The following is a 12,980-nucleotide window of genomic DNA, read 5'->3' as shown; positions in this document are numbered from 1 at the left end:
AAATATCTGATATAAAAAGATTTTTAAAGACACAAGATGAATAAATTTTTAATGGTTTTTGTTATGTAGAAATAGTCATAAGTCCTTTTGTGTTACATTTTTTTTTATCGGCTAATAAAAATTGTGACCAAAGCCCATTGTCATGTTCGAAGTTTTCAATAGATTTCACATTAAACATTCGACCAAACATTATTTTTTAATTCGTTCAAGTGATTATATACTGAATATTTTAAATATTAAATTAAATTTTCATATTAAAAATTTATTTTACTCTTTTGCCACAAATAATTTTTTCGTGATATTATTTTAATAAAAAGATATTTTCATTTTAACAAAATTAAAATTTGAATACAGAACTCCCCATAATAGAAAAATGAAGTGAAAACTGGCCATACCATTTTATCATGGGAAGCCAAAGTAGCTGTCCTGTAGCAGTTATTGCCCGTGGGGAAGAAGATTCACCTTTCTCAAAAAGATACCATCCTGATTTTCCAGATGGTTCTTTTCGTAATCCACCTGAATATCCAACAATGAAAGAACTTACACTTCGTAATTTCGATCTTCATCTTGATAGACCCTATCTTGGTCATCGTGAATTGATTGGAGAAAATAAATATGCACCAGAATTCAAATTCAAGACATATCGTGAATGTAAAGAAATCACAATTAATTTCGGTTCTGGACTTCTCCAATTAGGAATCAAAGTAGGTTCTATGCTTGGTGTTTATGCACCTAATACATATGAATGGATACATGCAATAAATGCATCAGCTTTATATGGATATGTAATAGTATCTCTTTATGATACCTTAGGTGTTGATTCTGTACAGTATCTTATTCGCCATTCCCAAATGACAACTATTTTGGTTTCATCACAAAATGCACGTAAACTTCTTGATGCATTACGCAATGACAAAGCATTTGTTACCAACATTATTCTTATTGATGACTCTATCATATCCCAAGTTCGTTCAGAGACTCAAGAAATGAACATATCAGTATATACATTTAATGACATCTGTGAACTTGGTAAAAAATCCATTGCTCCATTCCCAGACTTTGATCCAGAGACCCCCCACTTTGTTTGTTACTCATCAGGCACCACAGGTAATCCAAAAGGTGTTGTCATATCACATCGCGCATGTGTCAGTAACTATTTAGCAGCCACAGATATGATTGAGATCGATCCCAACAATGCCCGTTATGTGTCCTATCTACCCTTAGCCCATGTTTTTGAGCGATGTGCCGTTGCAATTGTTGCATATGCAGGTGGCAAAATCGGTTTTGTCAGTGGCAATGTAACACATCTCACGGAAGATATGACCATCTTAAAGCCCACAGTCTTAGCTGCAGTTCCCCGTGTTTTATATCGTATCTATGATGTCATTATGCAAAAGCTCAAAGAGTCACGCATCAAGCGTTACATCTTTTGGGGCTGTTGGTATGCGAAGCGCTTCTGCATTAATCATGACTTACCGACCTTTCCATTTGATGCTTTAGTGTTTAATAACATCAACAAATTAATGGGCGGATGCATTGAGCAATTCATCATTGGTGCCGCTGCATTAGATCCAACAGTTCATGAAGTATTACAAGTTGCAACAGGTGTACCAGTACGAACAGGCTATGGGTTAACGGAAGGTGGTTCAGGTAATGTTTGTACGCCATATAACATCAAGTTTTGTTATCCGGGAACAGTTGGCGGCCCACTTAAGAATGTCGAAATCAAACTTGAGCCCATTGATGATTATGATGATCCTGAATGCGGCGAGATATTAATGGGCGGCCAATGTTTAAGTAGTGGATATTTATATGATGTTGAAGCCACAAATAATTTGTTCTACGATGAAAATCATACAATGATTCATACTGGTGACGTGGGTAAATGGGATGAACATGGATACTTAAAGGTCGTCGATAGGATGCGATCGATATTTAAGTTAGCGCAAGGTGAATACGTTGCTGCTGAATTTGTTACCCAAGTTTTCGAAGAAGCGAATTTGATACATCAAATATTCGTTTATGGGGATTCTTCACGTACTTGTTTGGTAGGAGTTGTGATACCAGAAAAGAAAGAAGTCGAGAAATTCGTCGGAAGACAAATTACAAACAATAGCGAATATGAAGAAATTTGTAAGTCAAAAGAACTGAATGCGGAAATTATGAAGCAAATGAACGAGTGCGGTAAAAGACATAAATTGTTCGGATACCAATACGTGAAGGCAATTCACGTCGATACAAAGGAATGGACAGTCGAAAATGACTTGTTGACACCGACGTTCAAATTAAGGAGGAAAAAGGTCGGAGATATGTATAAGAAACAAATAGACGAATTATATGATGAAATTGATAAGAAAAAATAAATATTTCACTCAAATATTTTGTCGTTACTCAAATGGAATTTAATGTCTTAAAATGTTTTATGTATAAAATTAAAATTTATTACTCTTTTCATGCATAAAAATTGATGAAAATGTTGAAATTAGAAATATTGGAACTTAGTTAGTGCTTTCATGTTCAATCATTTGTCCTATTTGTCAGAAATTGTCTCTATAATTATATAAATAAAATTTGATTTTTTTTCAATATTTCGTAAAATAGATGGAAAATATTGTATTCAAATTATCTAAAGATGAAAATATTTCTACTTGTACAAAATTTTTCTTGTGAAATTTTGTTAATGAACATTTAATTATGTAAATTTACATATTCTATTAAAAAGTTTTTTTTATATCATAATAAATAATACTGATCCATTTTTATGCTATTTCTTATAATAATTAGTAATATTACTTTACCAAATGATTTCAATCAATTCTTCTTCATAAATGATATTTTAATTTACTTAATGATTGTTTTACTTTTCTCTTTTATTTATTCGTTAAATAAGAAAAGTAAAATTGAACTAACAAATAAGTTTTCCCCCTTTAAGTTATTCTATTTTTTTAGTGCATTCATTTTCATATACATGGAATTCCCATTCTAAAACTCTTACAATAACAAAAATTGATGGTAGAGAAATACAAGATTATAAAAATCTTGCATATCATCTTATTGTATCAAAAGGTGTTACTTCAATAGGAACAAGTGAGTTCATGAATTGGAAATGTCTTTCAACAGTTTGTCTTTGTGAAACAATTCAAGAAATTGGAGATTATTCATTTGCTCATTGTAAAAACTTAAATACAATAAATTTAGAAAATGGAATTTTAACAATTGGAAATAATTCATTTGATCAATGTTGGGAATTAAAATCTATTAAAATTCTAGATGTTATGGTAACATCTATTTATAAAAATAAAACATTCGGTTATCTTAATGTTACTACAGCAACTCTTCAAGAATGCCTCTCATATACATTTATTCCACCAAACACACCAATTTTAACAAATACATTTATATCGCCAACTACACTTACGCTAACAAAAACATTCATGCCCACATATACTATTATAACACCTAATCATACATTTTCTTTATTAAATACATCAACACTTTCAAAAACAACATCTAATACATTGACAATATCAAAAATAACTCCAATTACAAAGACATCCATGACTTCAAGAACAAAATTGATATCAGAAACACATATAAATAGTAATATATATTCATTATCTAATAATGCGTACACATTGTCTATAACACATACACTTTCAATAACAGAATCTTAAGTTTTTTATATACATCATTTATTAATACATTTAGTATCACTAATTCTAAACAAAAGTTAAGTTATATTCCTACTAAATTTATAACTTATTTATATACTGTTCTCCGATTTTCGACTTATGTAAGTTATTATTCATATTTAATCGTAAACTATGATGAACCATTAAACAAAAATGATCCTTTCAGTTTTTCAAAAACAACAGTGATTGCGGTAAGTTGTGCAAGTTTTGTCATAATATTCCTGCTTATCGGAATGATTATCTTTATGATTCGTCATGCCAAATCGAAAAATAATTCTTTAAATGATAATGCAAAAGTATTAGAAGAAGGATTTGAACAAGAAACAAAAATTGATGATATTGTTCAAGCTTCAGTTAAAGGTGAAGAAGATAAATGGTTATGATAAATCCTTTAATGCATAAACATCAAAAAATTATTAATTTTATAGAATTTCATGAAATCGTAAACAAAATATGATTTAATTTTCTGTTATCCTAATAAATATTTTAAAAAACATTTTCGCTTCCAACTAATGCTTTTTTTGAGTTTAAGTACATATTGTTGCTTCCAATTTAGATCATATTTTAATAGATAAAGAATTATGACTTAATGTAATTTAACGTTCGTCGTCTTGGAAATGAGCCTCAATCCTGGCTTCAAAACAAACATAAGAAAACCAAGGTCTACAAAATTTAAAAGAATTACAGGTAATGAAGAGGAAGAATTTGAATACACAGACTCTTCCGTTAAGTCATTAATTGACATTTTTATGCAAGATCCATTTCATGGAATTCATAAACTTGCTAAGAACTCTGATAAAATCGATGACATTAGCCCGCAGTATGCTAAGCATCTTTGTTCGCGTAACTTTTTTTTTGTTTTTTCAAAATTTCTTGATGATATTGAAGAAATTAAAGATTTAGAATCATACCTAATAGTTCTCTTTCATTTCCTTTCCCTAGAAACTTATGTTTGTGTCAATATTCTTAATACATCAATTTTCCGTCTTTTAAAGAAATGTATTTTTCACACTAATCCTATATGTCAAGAGTTATCACTTAAATGCCTCCGCCGCGTTTCTAAAGATTCCGATGAATGCCGAAAATATCTTATATCATCACCATTAATTATAGATTTATCATCTTTAATCTTATCAAAACTCAACGTCAAGATTCCATCTTCAATAATCTCCAATATTTGTACACCTAATTTCGATTTTCCACCATCTGATCTAAATTTAATTCGTTGTGTTGGTAAATTTCTCTTTATGGAAACCGACCTAATTTTCATTGGGATTAAGCTACTTCTTTTTGTGAGTGAGAGTACCAATTCTGAAGATGTTGAATTTCTCAAAATTGATTATGTCAAAAAATTTTTAGATATTTTTCTTCAATTTGAGTCACAAAATCCACCTTTTTCCCATTTATTTTTAAAATTTTTAGCATGTCGAACACAATTTCCTAATGAGGCTGCAACATTTTTCGAAGCCGGAATTCTTCCAATTTTAGCTGAGATATCTAAAAGCGAAGAAAGAAATGCCATGTGTTCATGTTGGGTCATTAAAAACATATTACATAATGTTCCAAATTCGGTTAATGAATTTGAGCAACAAAAAATGTTTGAACTAATACATCATTTTATTATTAATGGAGGCTTTGAGTTAAAAGGTGCAGCTGTGCGAGTGTTTAAAGAATTAGTTATGCATAATGTTGAGTTGTTTGTTTCGTATGAAGATATATTTGAGGAATGTTTAATAATGTTAGAAAGCACAAGTGTTGAAACCATTTTTAACGTTTTAGAGATTATACAAGTAGTTGTAAATAATAATAAAATCGAATTAATTAATGAAGATACATTTAATTCAATAGCACAATTATCTGAACATGAAAATGAAAAAATTAGGATTTTGGCATCAAATATCTTGGAATCATTAACAGATGAAAATGCATGTGAATAAAAATATATATATTTATGATAATATTTTTTAAAAAGATATGTTTGACAGAAAGGTGATAAAACTGAATTGTCCATTTCTATCGGAGTTTTGTATGAATTCAAAACTGAAATTTGAATGTGGAATTTGAATGTTTATCGCTTTTTTTTTAATGTTATTTTTCAATGTACAAAAGCAGTTTTGTAGTCAAAAATATCGTCACAAGAAAAAACCGATTTAATAATTGGCTTTATTAATATCGTAAGAGAGAATAACTCGGATTTATTGCATTGGTCCTGGTAAGTCATCTTGAACACCTTCATATGGCGTATATTGTGGTATGTATGCTTGTTCATAATTTATATTTTGGTCATAATATGGTTGTGATACGTTTGGGGGTTGGTAATAATCATAGCCAGGTTGGTCATTCTGTACAACTTGGGGCGCGTACGGAGTATTTTTATGTGATTTGGAAGATGATGAAGATGAAGATGAGGAAGAAACTTCACAACATTCAAAATTACACTTCCCACTCTTTCTACATGCATAAACAAATATAATGATGAAAATCACGGCGCATATAACCCAAATGATTACACCGACAATGTCGTCCATAAAACTGGCAAAGAGTTCCTAAACAAACGGTCAAAAATTTCGTTGTTTGTGAAAAGGAGGTTTTTAAGTCAAATTTTTTGAACACCGGTAAACGATTGAATTTCATCAACATTTTTGAATGGTTTATGAAAAAAATGATTACTACGTTAAAAGGTTTTAATCATACTTGGGATGGACCTGGAAGATCATCTTCTTGAACATTTGCATAAGGATTATATTGTGGTACATATGCTTGTTCATATTTTTCATTTTCTTCTGTGTAATTTGGTACTGGTTGAGAATAGTATGGGTTGGGTTGAGGATATGGAGCAACAGGTTGTGGTTGCGTTGGTGGAGGATAATTAGCATATGCTCCTTCACCACCATTGTAATCATTTGGTTGAGGATAATATTGTGGTACATTATGCTTTGATTTTGATGATGATGAGGAGGATGATTTTTGAGGTTTACAATGGCCGCAGCATTTTCTACATGCGACACTGATCACTATAATGACAATAACAAAGACAACTGCGCTTATAAGTCCGCCGACATCGAAGCTCATGCAATTTGGATTTTTGCGAAGTTTATATAAAACTGCAAAATTTCCACGGTTTTTGAATTTGGTCGATGAAAAACCGTTTGTAATGTTGCCAAAAAAAAATCTTATTTTTAAAAATATACTTTACAATCTTCCGTTGAGCTTTTTAAGCGCTTCTGAGATATTTCCAGATGTCTCACGAAGAGCCATAATTATCACTTTTTCATCTTTAAATCCCATTTTCTTAAGTTCTTCAATCTCATGAGAAAAACGAGCTTGAATAGAATCATAAGAATTTGGGTCGAGAAGCTTTGGAAAAACAATTCGCATGTATGGATCTCGAGTACAACAAGGAAGAGGTGTTGTAGATATCTGTGGTTCGTAGTCAAGATTCGTCTTTAGAGGTGCCTCTTCGAAAAGAGAAATGCTTTGATCCTTTTTAAGGTTATGAATACTTTCAAAAATTCTCATTCCTTCGTTGTTGGATTCGATCTGAGAGTACACTACATCATTCATTGTTGCAATTGTAACATTCACATCGATGCAATCTGTTTCAAAGAGGTTTATAATCCTAGTTGCATCTGATATCAATTGTTGAGCAAATGAATCAATCAATGCAAATGATTCTAATGTTCTATTGTTGATGAGTTCTGTTATTTGTTCTATGAGTTCTCTTTGTTTGTTTGTTTTGCCTTCTTGAATTTGAGCTAACAATACGGCAAGCTTTCGTACAAGCTCAGCAGGCTTTTCTCTCCTTCTTGGGGTGTTAACTATTTCGCATGTTAATGTGTCTTCGTTTTGAATTCCGAAATATGATAATGAAAAGTCATTTGAATTGATGTTTTTCCCTTTAAATGATATTTTAAGCTGTTCTGCTTTTAGCTGTGTTTTGTTTGATATCATTCGTCTTATCTGTGAAATTGGGCTTGTAAGATTAATAAGAATTTTGAAAGAATAATCGTTATTGAAGATAACGTTGACCACCGAAGCTGATTTTCTGGTTAACATATATACTGTTGATTTCTCACAGATACCTATTTTTGACAAGACTTCTTGATTATTTAATTGTTTTCCACGAAATACCAATAATTGTAGATCTGAAGCTACGAGCATTTCCTCTTGAATCCTTGCTTTAAGTTGGAATACATTTTCTTCGAGATTGCAGGCAATCGGGAAAGTAATTTCACGGAATTTTACAAACAGCATTTTGAGGATAACACCTTTTCTGAGTCGATTCAATTTTAAACCATTTAGATTGAAACACCGTGTTTGTTCAAAAGAAATCTATCAACCCTAATTTTTCATTCAGAAAACACTGATCGTTCGTGCTTTTTCAATATAACCTATTTGAATTGGTTGTAAACACGATACGGTTAATTTAATTCAAAAGTTCTAAAGGCTTTGGTGGCCACAATTTTCCCAAGAATGATATTTCTTAGAGTTATTTCAATTTTCTATATATTATGATTGTGGTGGAACCTTTTCTTCAATATTCAATATAAATAGTTCTATATAGAGATCTGAAAATAAAGGAGGGACACGAAGTTTTCGATGGCAATATCAAACACAAAGGATGTGTATCAAAGAAACAATGTGTTTATGTCACTTTTTACTGTACGATGTTTTTGATCAAATAGTTTGATCTATTGAATATTTATAGGCAATATAATGATTTTATGTGTTACTTTGTGATCTTGTGACAATAAAATAAATAGATTAATTGTTTATCGAATTTATGAGTTTAAATATAAATTGATAAAAAATGCTTAAATTCATTTGTATTCCTTGCTTATTCATTCATGCTTCACAGCGATTAAACGTATTAGTTAGATTCTAATATGGTTATTTTCATGAAAATTTTGTAAAATTTTTTCAAACAATAATATTTTATATTTTAAATATATTTATTATAATGATTTTTGTAATGCTTGCATGCAAATAACTAACTGTTAACGATTTTATTATAAGATATTTCTATTTGTAATCCTATTTATACAACGATATAAATTTAATACAAATTACAGACGATAATTTGTTCGGATCCATTGAATTTCACTTTTTGAATGCATTTTATTGAATTTTCCCCACCAAAAGCTGTTGTTCATTCTTTACAACGCACGAGGGCTTTGTAAATAATTTACTCAAAAGTGTCTTATTACCTGTGATAATTAAAAAAGAACAAGAACAATGAAATTTCTGGTATTCCAAACAATTTCTTTATATAATATACCGAAAAATCCCCAATATTTTTTTTTTGAAACATTAAATAATTTAAATAAACATTAAATCAAAAAAATTAAAAATATTTATTTAAATTATTCAAATAGCGCGTTAATGCGGAATTAATCATTTCCTTCTTGTTCAATAAATAATTTAACAATTTATGAATGACCTTTTGAGGTTTTCATCATGAGTGTTCATAATGAATTTCGTAATTTCATTATTGATTTACATTCCATTATCCCACAAAAAATGATAGAATTCTAACATAAATATGTGAAATAAATTAATATCCTAATGCTTTTTTGTTATTAATTGCTTTAATTTTGTTTTCATTAAATTATTGAAAAAAATGATATTATTTGTTTAACATATTTTTTCAAATGTTGAATGGTTTTGTTCCCTTAAATGAATGATTTCAAGATTTCCTCGTTTAATAGCTTGTTTAAGTGCATTAATTTTTTAGAAAAAATTATATATTTCTTCAAAATGATATATCGAACTGCAGCATTTTCTCTTTTAAGATAATATGAATTCAATGACTAATCAATAATTTATAATTATCCTATGTATTTTTCTTCTTTTCATTAATAATATTAAATATTTTAAACATTTGCTATTAATAGTTGATTATGTACTTGGCTATGATAGTGATTTCTTGTAGATAGAATAAATCTTCATAAAAAAATTAAACATGATACTCTATCAAATGTTATAAGCAATAAACTTACACAACCATGTGAACACATTCATATACATTGTATTTCATTACATTAAACAAGTGCTTGTAACACAACAAATTTTATGCTGAGTCTAAAACTTTGTTTTGATTAAAACCCAAAGAATTTCTCAATTGTTTATTTCATTAAAAAATGTGCAAACGTATTCAATTTACATTTCTTTTTTTATTAAATACATGTACTATTCAAGAGACTCAAGCGCTTTCTCCCGCGATCGCGCCGGCTTAGGGCTATCATACATCGCCGCTATTTGCTGGAATATGTTCACCATGTACTCGAATCCTTCTTGCGTTTGCTTCCGGACCTTGTCGACTATTTCTTTCTTTTGTTTCTTCACGTTGCTCAAGAACTCGTTCCTTTTATGGTTCGATTTCATGTAAAAGTTATATTCATGTGTATCTGTTTTGATGACAAATGCCTTTTCGACAAATTCTTGAACTGGAAACTGTGATAGACGCACTTGAGTAAGTGGTACTGCTTCGATATAGAACAACTTTCTTGAGAACATTTTCCCTGAATGCTTACGTGCAATTAATAAAATATCACTCATCAAGAATATGCAGGAATGCTTAAGCAAATTACCATTGTTAGGATCAATAAACCTAAGCCTATATTGGCCAATGAATTTTCGACCTGGTTTAAGGATAGATATAAATGGTGGAATTTTGCTAACACTTTCAGCAATATTAAGAAGCTGTGATTGCGATGTCTGGTCACTCTTTTCTGCGTTCATCGTTTCGCCAACACTATGAACCATGGTTAATGCTTCATTAAAGGCTTTGTATTCGTTCGAGTCCGATGGGAAATATTTGAGAATGCGCTCAAAAAGTAGTTTATAACCGGCAATTCTTTGTGTGGGGAGGATCAAAAGGTCCTCAATTTCCTGGCACTTTGCACGTGGATTGAATATGGCTTCCCTCAAAAATTTGTTGAACTTTCTGTTCTTGTTCAACTTTTTGAGAAGAGCATCAGAATTTTCTGTTTGACTCAAAAATTGTGAGTAAAGTTGGCCTAAACGTGGAAGGAGCTCCGTAAAAGCATTCGCGATTTTGACGTATATTTCATGTGGTGGAAACGATGAACGAAGAAGTGGCGCATATTCATCCATGACTGAGAGTATACCATTACGATGAGCTTCACAAATCTCATCCATATTTCCAAATAACTTACCAATCGAAACAGTGTCTATTAGTGGAGATTTGGATGATATAGAACGATCTAATGGCTTGTAATAAACTTCTTGACATATTTGAAGAGAATCAACATAGTTTCGTTCGGTTTCGATAAGTTCTCGAACAATACTCCTACGTTTTGTGTCTTTCAATAACCTGAGTTGAATAACACCTCTTCTGATAAATCTAGTTATAATTCTATACGCACGAACTTCAGTCATAGGAAGTTTGATTCGTCGGATTTCGTCTGTTGAGAAGGCAAATTTGGAATCAAGAGTTCCTTTTCTTGGTCGACCATGAGGTGATGTTTGGTTTGGTTCAATAAAATTTGGTTTGGTTCTGGGAATTGATTTTGTACCGTGCTTTTTTTCTGTGGATTCAATATCTTCTGGTAATATAATCAATGGTTTCATATGAATGTCTCTTCGAGTGTTAGTTCTGATTCTCCTCCTTGGCTCTGAGAGAAGGGCATTTATATTAGGTGTCGATGACATCGTGCTTTTCGCAGGAGGTGAAGCGTCTCTTTTCGTTGGAGAAAGACGCATCTGAAAAAGTGCCTATGAAAACGAATCACTTTTTGAATCAATGTCAGAAAAGCAAATATTATTACAACAGAGCGGTTCCGCTCAATTACTTTGAAAATTAAATTAAGTAAAGTTAACAAATAAAATAAACGCCATCTTAGAACGAGGATAATTCATGTGGCATTTTGTATTGTGGTATGGACAAGAGATAGTATCGGTAAATATGTAATAACACCGTAACTTTCCAATGGGTTCTTTACATGCGATCCAAAAATTGAAGATGTTTATGAATGTACCCTTGCATCATCAATTTATGATCAAAATGTTCTTCTTGACATTCTTGATACTGCATCATTATATGATTTTTCACCGCGTGGTAACTCTTATATCAATAAAGGAGATGGCTCTGTCATTGTACATACCATTGTTGATCGCAGGTAATCTAAATCTGTAGATTATTTTATTGGACGAATTATCTAAAGTAAAGCTCCAATTATTATTTGTGGGAAATAAAATCGATCTCGAAGAAACAATCAATTGAATGTCACCTCGAGGTGAAGCATTGCTAAATATGGCATGCCATTTTTTGAAACATGTACAAAAAATAATATCAGTATCAAAGAAACATTTACAGCGTTTATATGTATGAATAATGAAGCTAAAGAATGTATTAACGAACTAAAGCATAAAAAGAATCGAAAAAATGAAATATGTAAAATATTTCAATTGCATAAATAAGCTTTTTTAAATAAAAAAATCAACACATAAAACATTTTAATTTTTAGAATAGACCATTCTTTATTGATTTAATCATTATGATATAATGTTTAAGGAGCAATTTTGTTTTCAACCCAACCTCTGTAAAAATTTTGATACACACTGCTAGTAACAAAATGGAACTAATTTCATGGAATACTAAGATTTTTATATTGTCTAACAATTGATTTTCATTATACATGTATCAACTTGTCGATGTATGAAATTAAGATAATTTCTTATAATAATATTCAATATTAATAAAGGTAATATATTGATAACTTATATACGATATGTATTTCAAATTTGATATTGCAAATTATTCTTTACTAAATTAATAAGGAAATTTTATCCTTAAAGTTTTTTGTAAATCATAAGTAGAAGCTGATTATAAATTTATAAAAAATTTATCATATGTTTTTCTTCCAAATTTTATATTTATATTTATTATATCAACATGAAATAATCAAAAATTAAACATCAACTTGGGTATATATGAAAATATATATGAAAAAAATGGGAGGCAACCGTTTACTTCTCCAATACTAAACGTTCATTGTACGTTTATTAGCAGTGTAGGAATGAATGCTAATGAATTCAGAATCGATGTAAATTCTGAAATTATTAGTAAGGATGGACATACATCAAAAAGGTTGTTAACATATCTATTTACAAAAGAAGTTTCTAAAGGAACAAAATTAGATCAATTTCAACTTCAAATTACTGATCAAAACGATCCACTATTTTTATACGATTTCCAAATATCCCCAGAAAAGTTTCAAGAAGTGAAAAGAGAGCAAAAATTATTTTGTGATTTTACAGATTTTC

General features: G+C 30.2%; 5 protein-coding genes across 5 annotated transcripts; 1 reads left to right on the top strand and 4 right to left on the bottom strand.

Moving 5' to 3' along the window:
* Positions 1-404: 404 nt before the first annotated feature.
* GO595_002540 (AMP-binding enzyme family protein) lies at positions 405-2,363 on the top strand (the record flags this gene model as incomplete). The annotated part of the gene is made up of 1 exon (XM_067915461.1): positions 405-2,363. The coding sequence occupies one exon, from the start codon at positions 405-407 to the stop codon at positions 2,361-2,363; it is 1,959 nt and encodes a 652-aa protein (XP_067777306.1).
* Positions 2,364-5,887: 3,524 nt separating this feature from the next.
* On the bottom strand, positions 5,888-6,220 carry GO595_002539 (uncharacterized protein; the record flags this gene model as incomplete). Its single annotated transcript, XM_067915460.1, has 1 exon — positions 5,888-6,220. One exon carries the CDS (start codon positions 6,218-6,220, stop codon positions 5,888-5,890), a length of 333 nt encoding a protein of 110 aa, XP_067777305.1.
* A 160-nt stretch (positions 6,221-6,380) lies between these two features.
* Positions 6,381-6,764, bottom strand: GO595_002538 (uncharacterized protein; the record flags this gene model as incomplete). The annotated part of the gene is made up of 1 exon (XM_067915459.1): positions 6,381-6,764. One exon carries the CDS (start codon positions 6,762-6,764, stop codon positions 6,381-6,383), a length of 384 nt encoding a protein of 127 aa, XP_067777304.1.
* A 120-nt stretch (positions 6,765-6,884) lies between these two features.
* GO595_002537 (ATP-dependent protein binding protein) lies at positions 6,885-7,946 on the bottom strand (the record flags this gene model as incomplete). The annotated part of the gene is made up of 1 exon (XM_067915458.1): positions 6,885-7,946. One exon carries the CDS (start codon positions 7,944-7,946, stop codon positions 6,885-6,887), a length of 1,062 nt encoding a protein of 353 aa, XP_067777303.1.
* Positions 7,947-9,881: 1,935 nt separating this feature from the next.
* Positions 9,882-11,417, bottom strand: GO595_002536 (RhoGEF domain containing protein; the record flags this gene model as incomplete). Its single annotated transcript, XM_067915457.1, has 1 exon — positions 9,882-11,417. One exon carries the CDS (start codon positions 11,415-11,417, stop codon positions 9,882-9,884), a length of 1,536 nt encoding a protein of 511 aa, XP_067777302.1.
* Between the last annotated feature and the right edge of the window lie 1,563 nt (positions 11,418-12,980).

The sequence above is a fragment of the Histomonas meleagridis genome (genome assembly GCF_020186115.1).
Source record: "Histomonas meleagridis strain 2922-C6/04-10x chromosome Unknown contig_182, whole genome shotgun sequence".
NCBI lineage: Eukaryota > Parabasalia > Tritrichomonadida > Dientamoebidae > Histomonas > Histomonas meleagridis.
The sequence above is the reverse complement of the archived record's forward strand: the minus strand, read 5'-3'. Positions and strand labels throughout refer to the sequence as shown.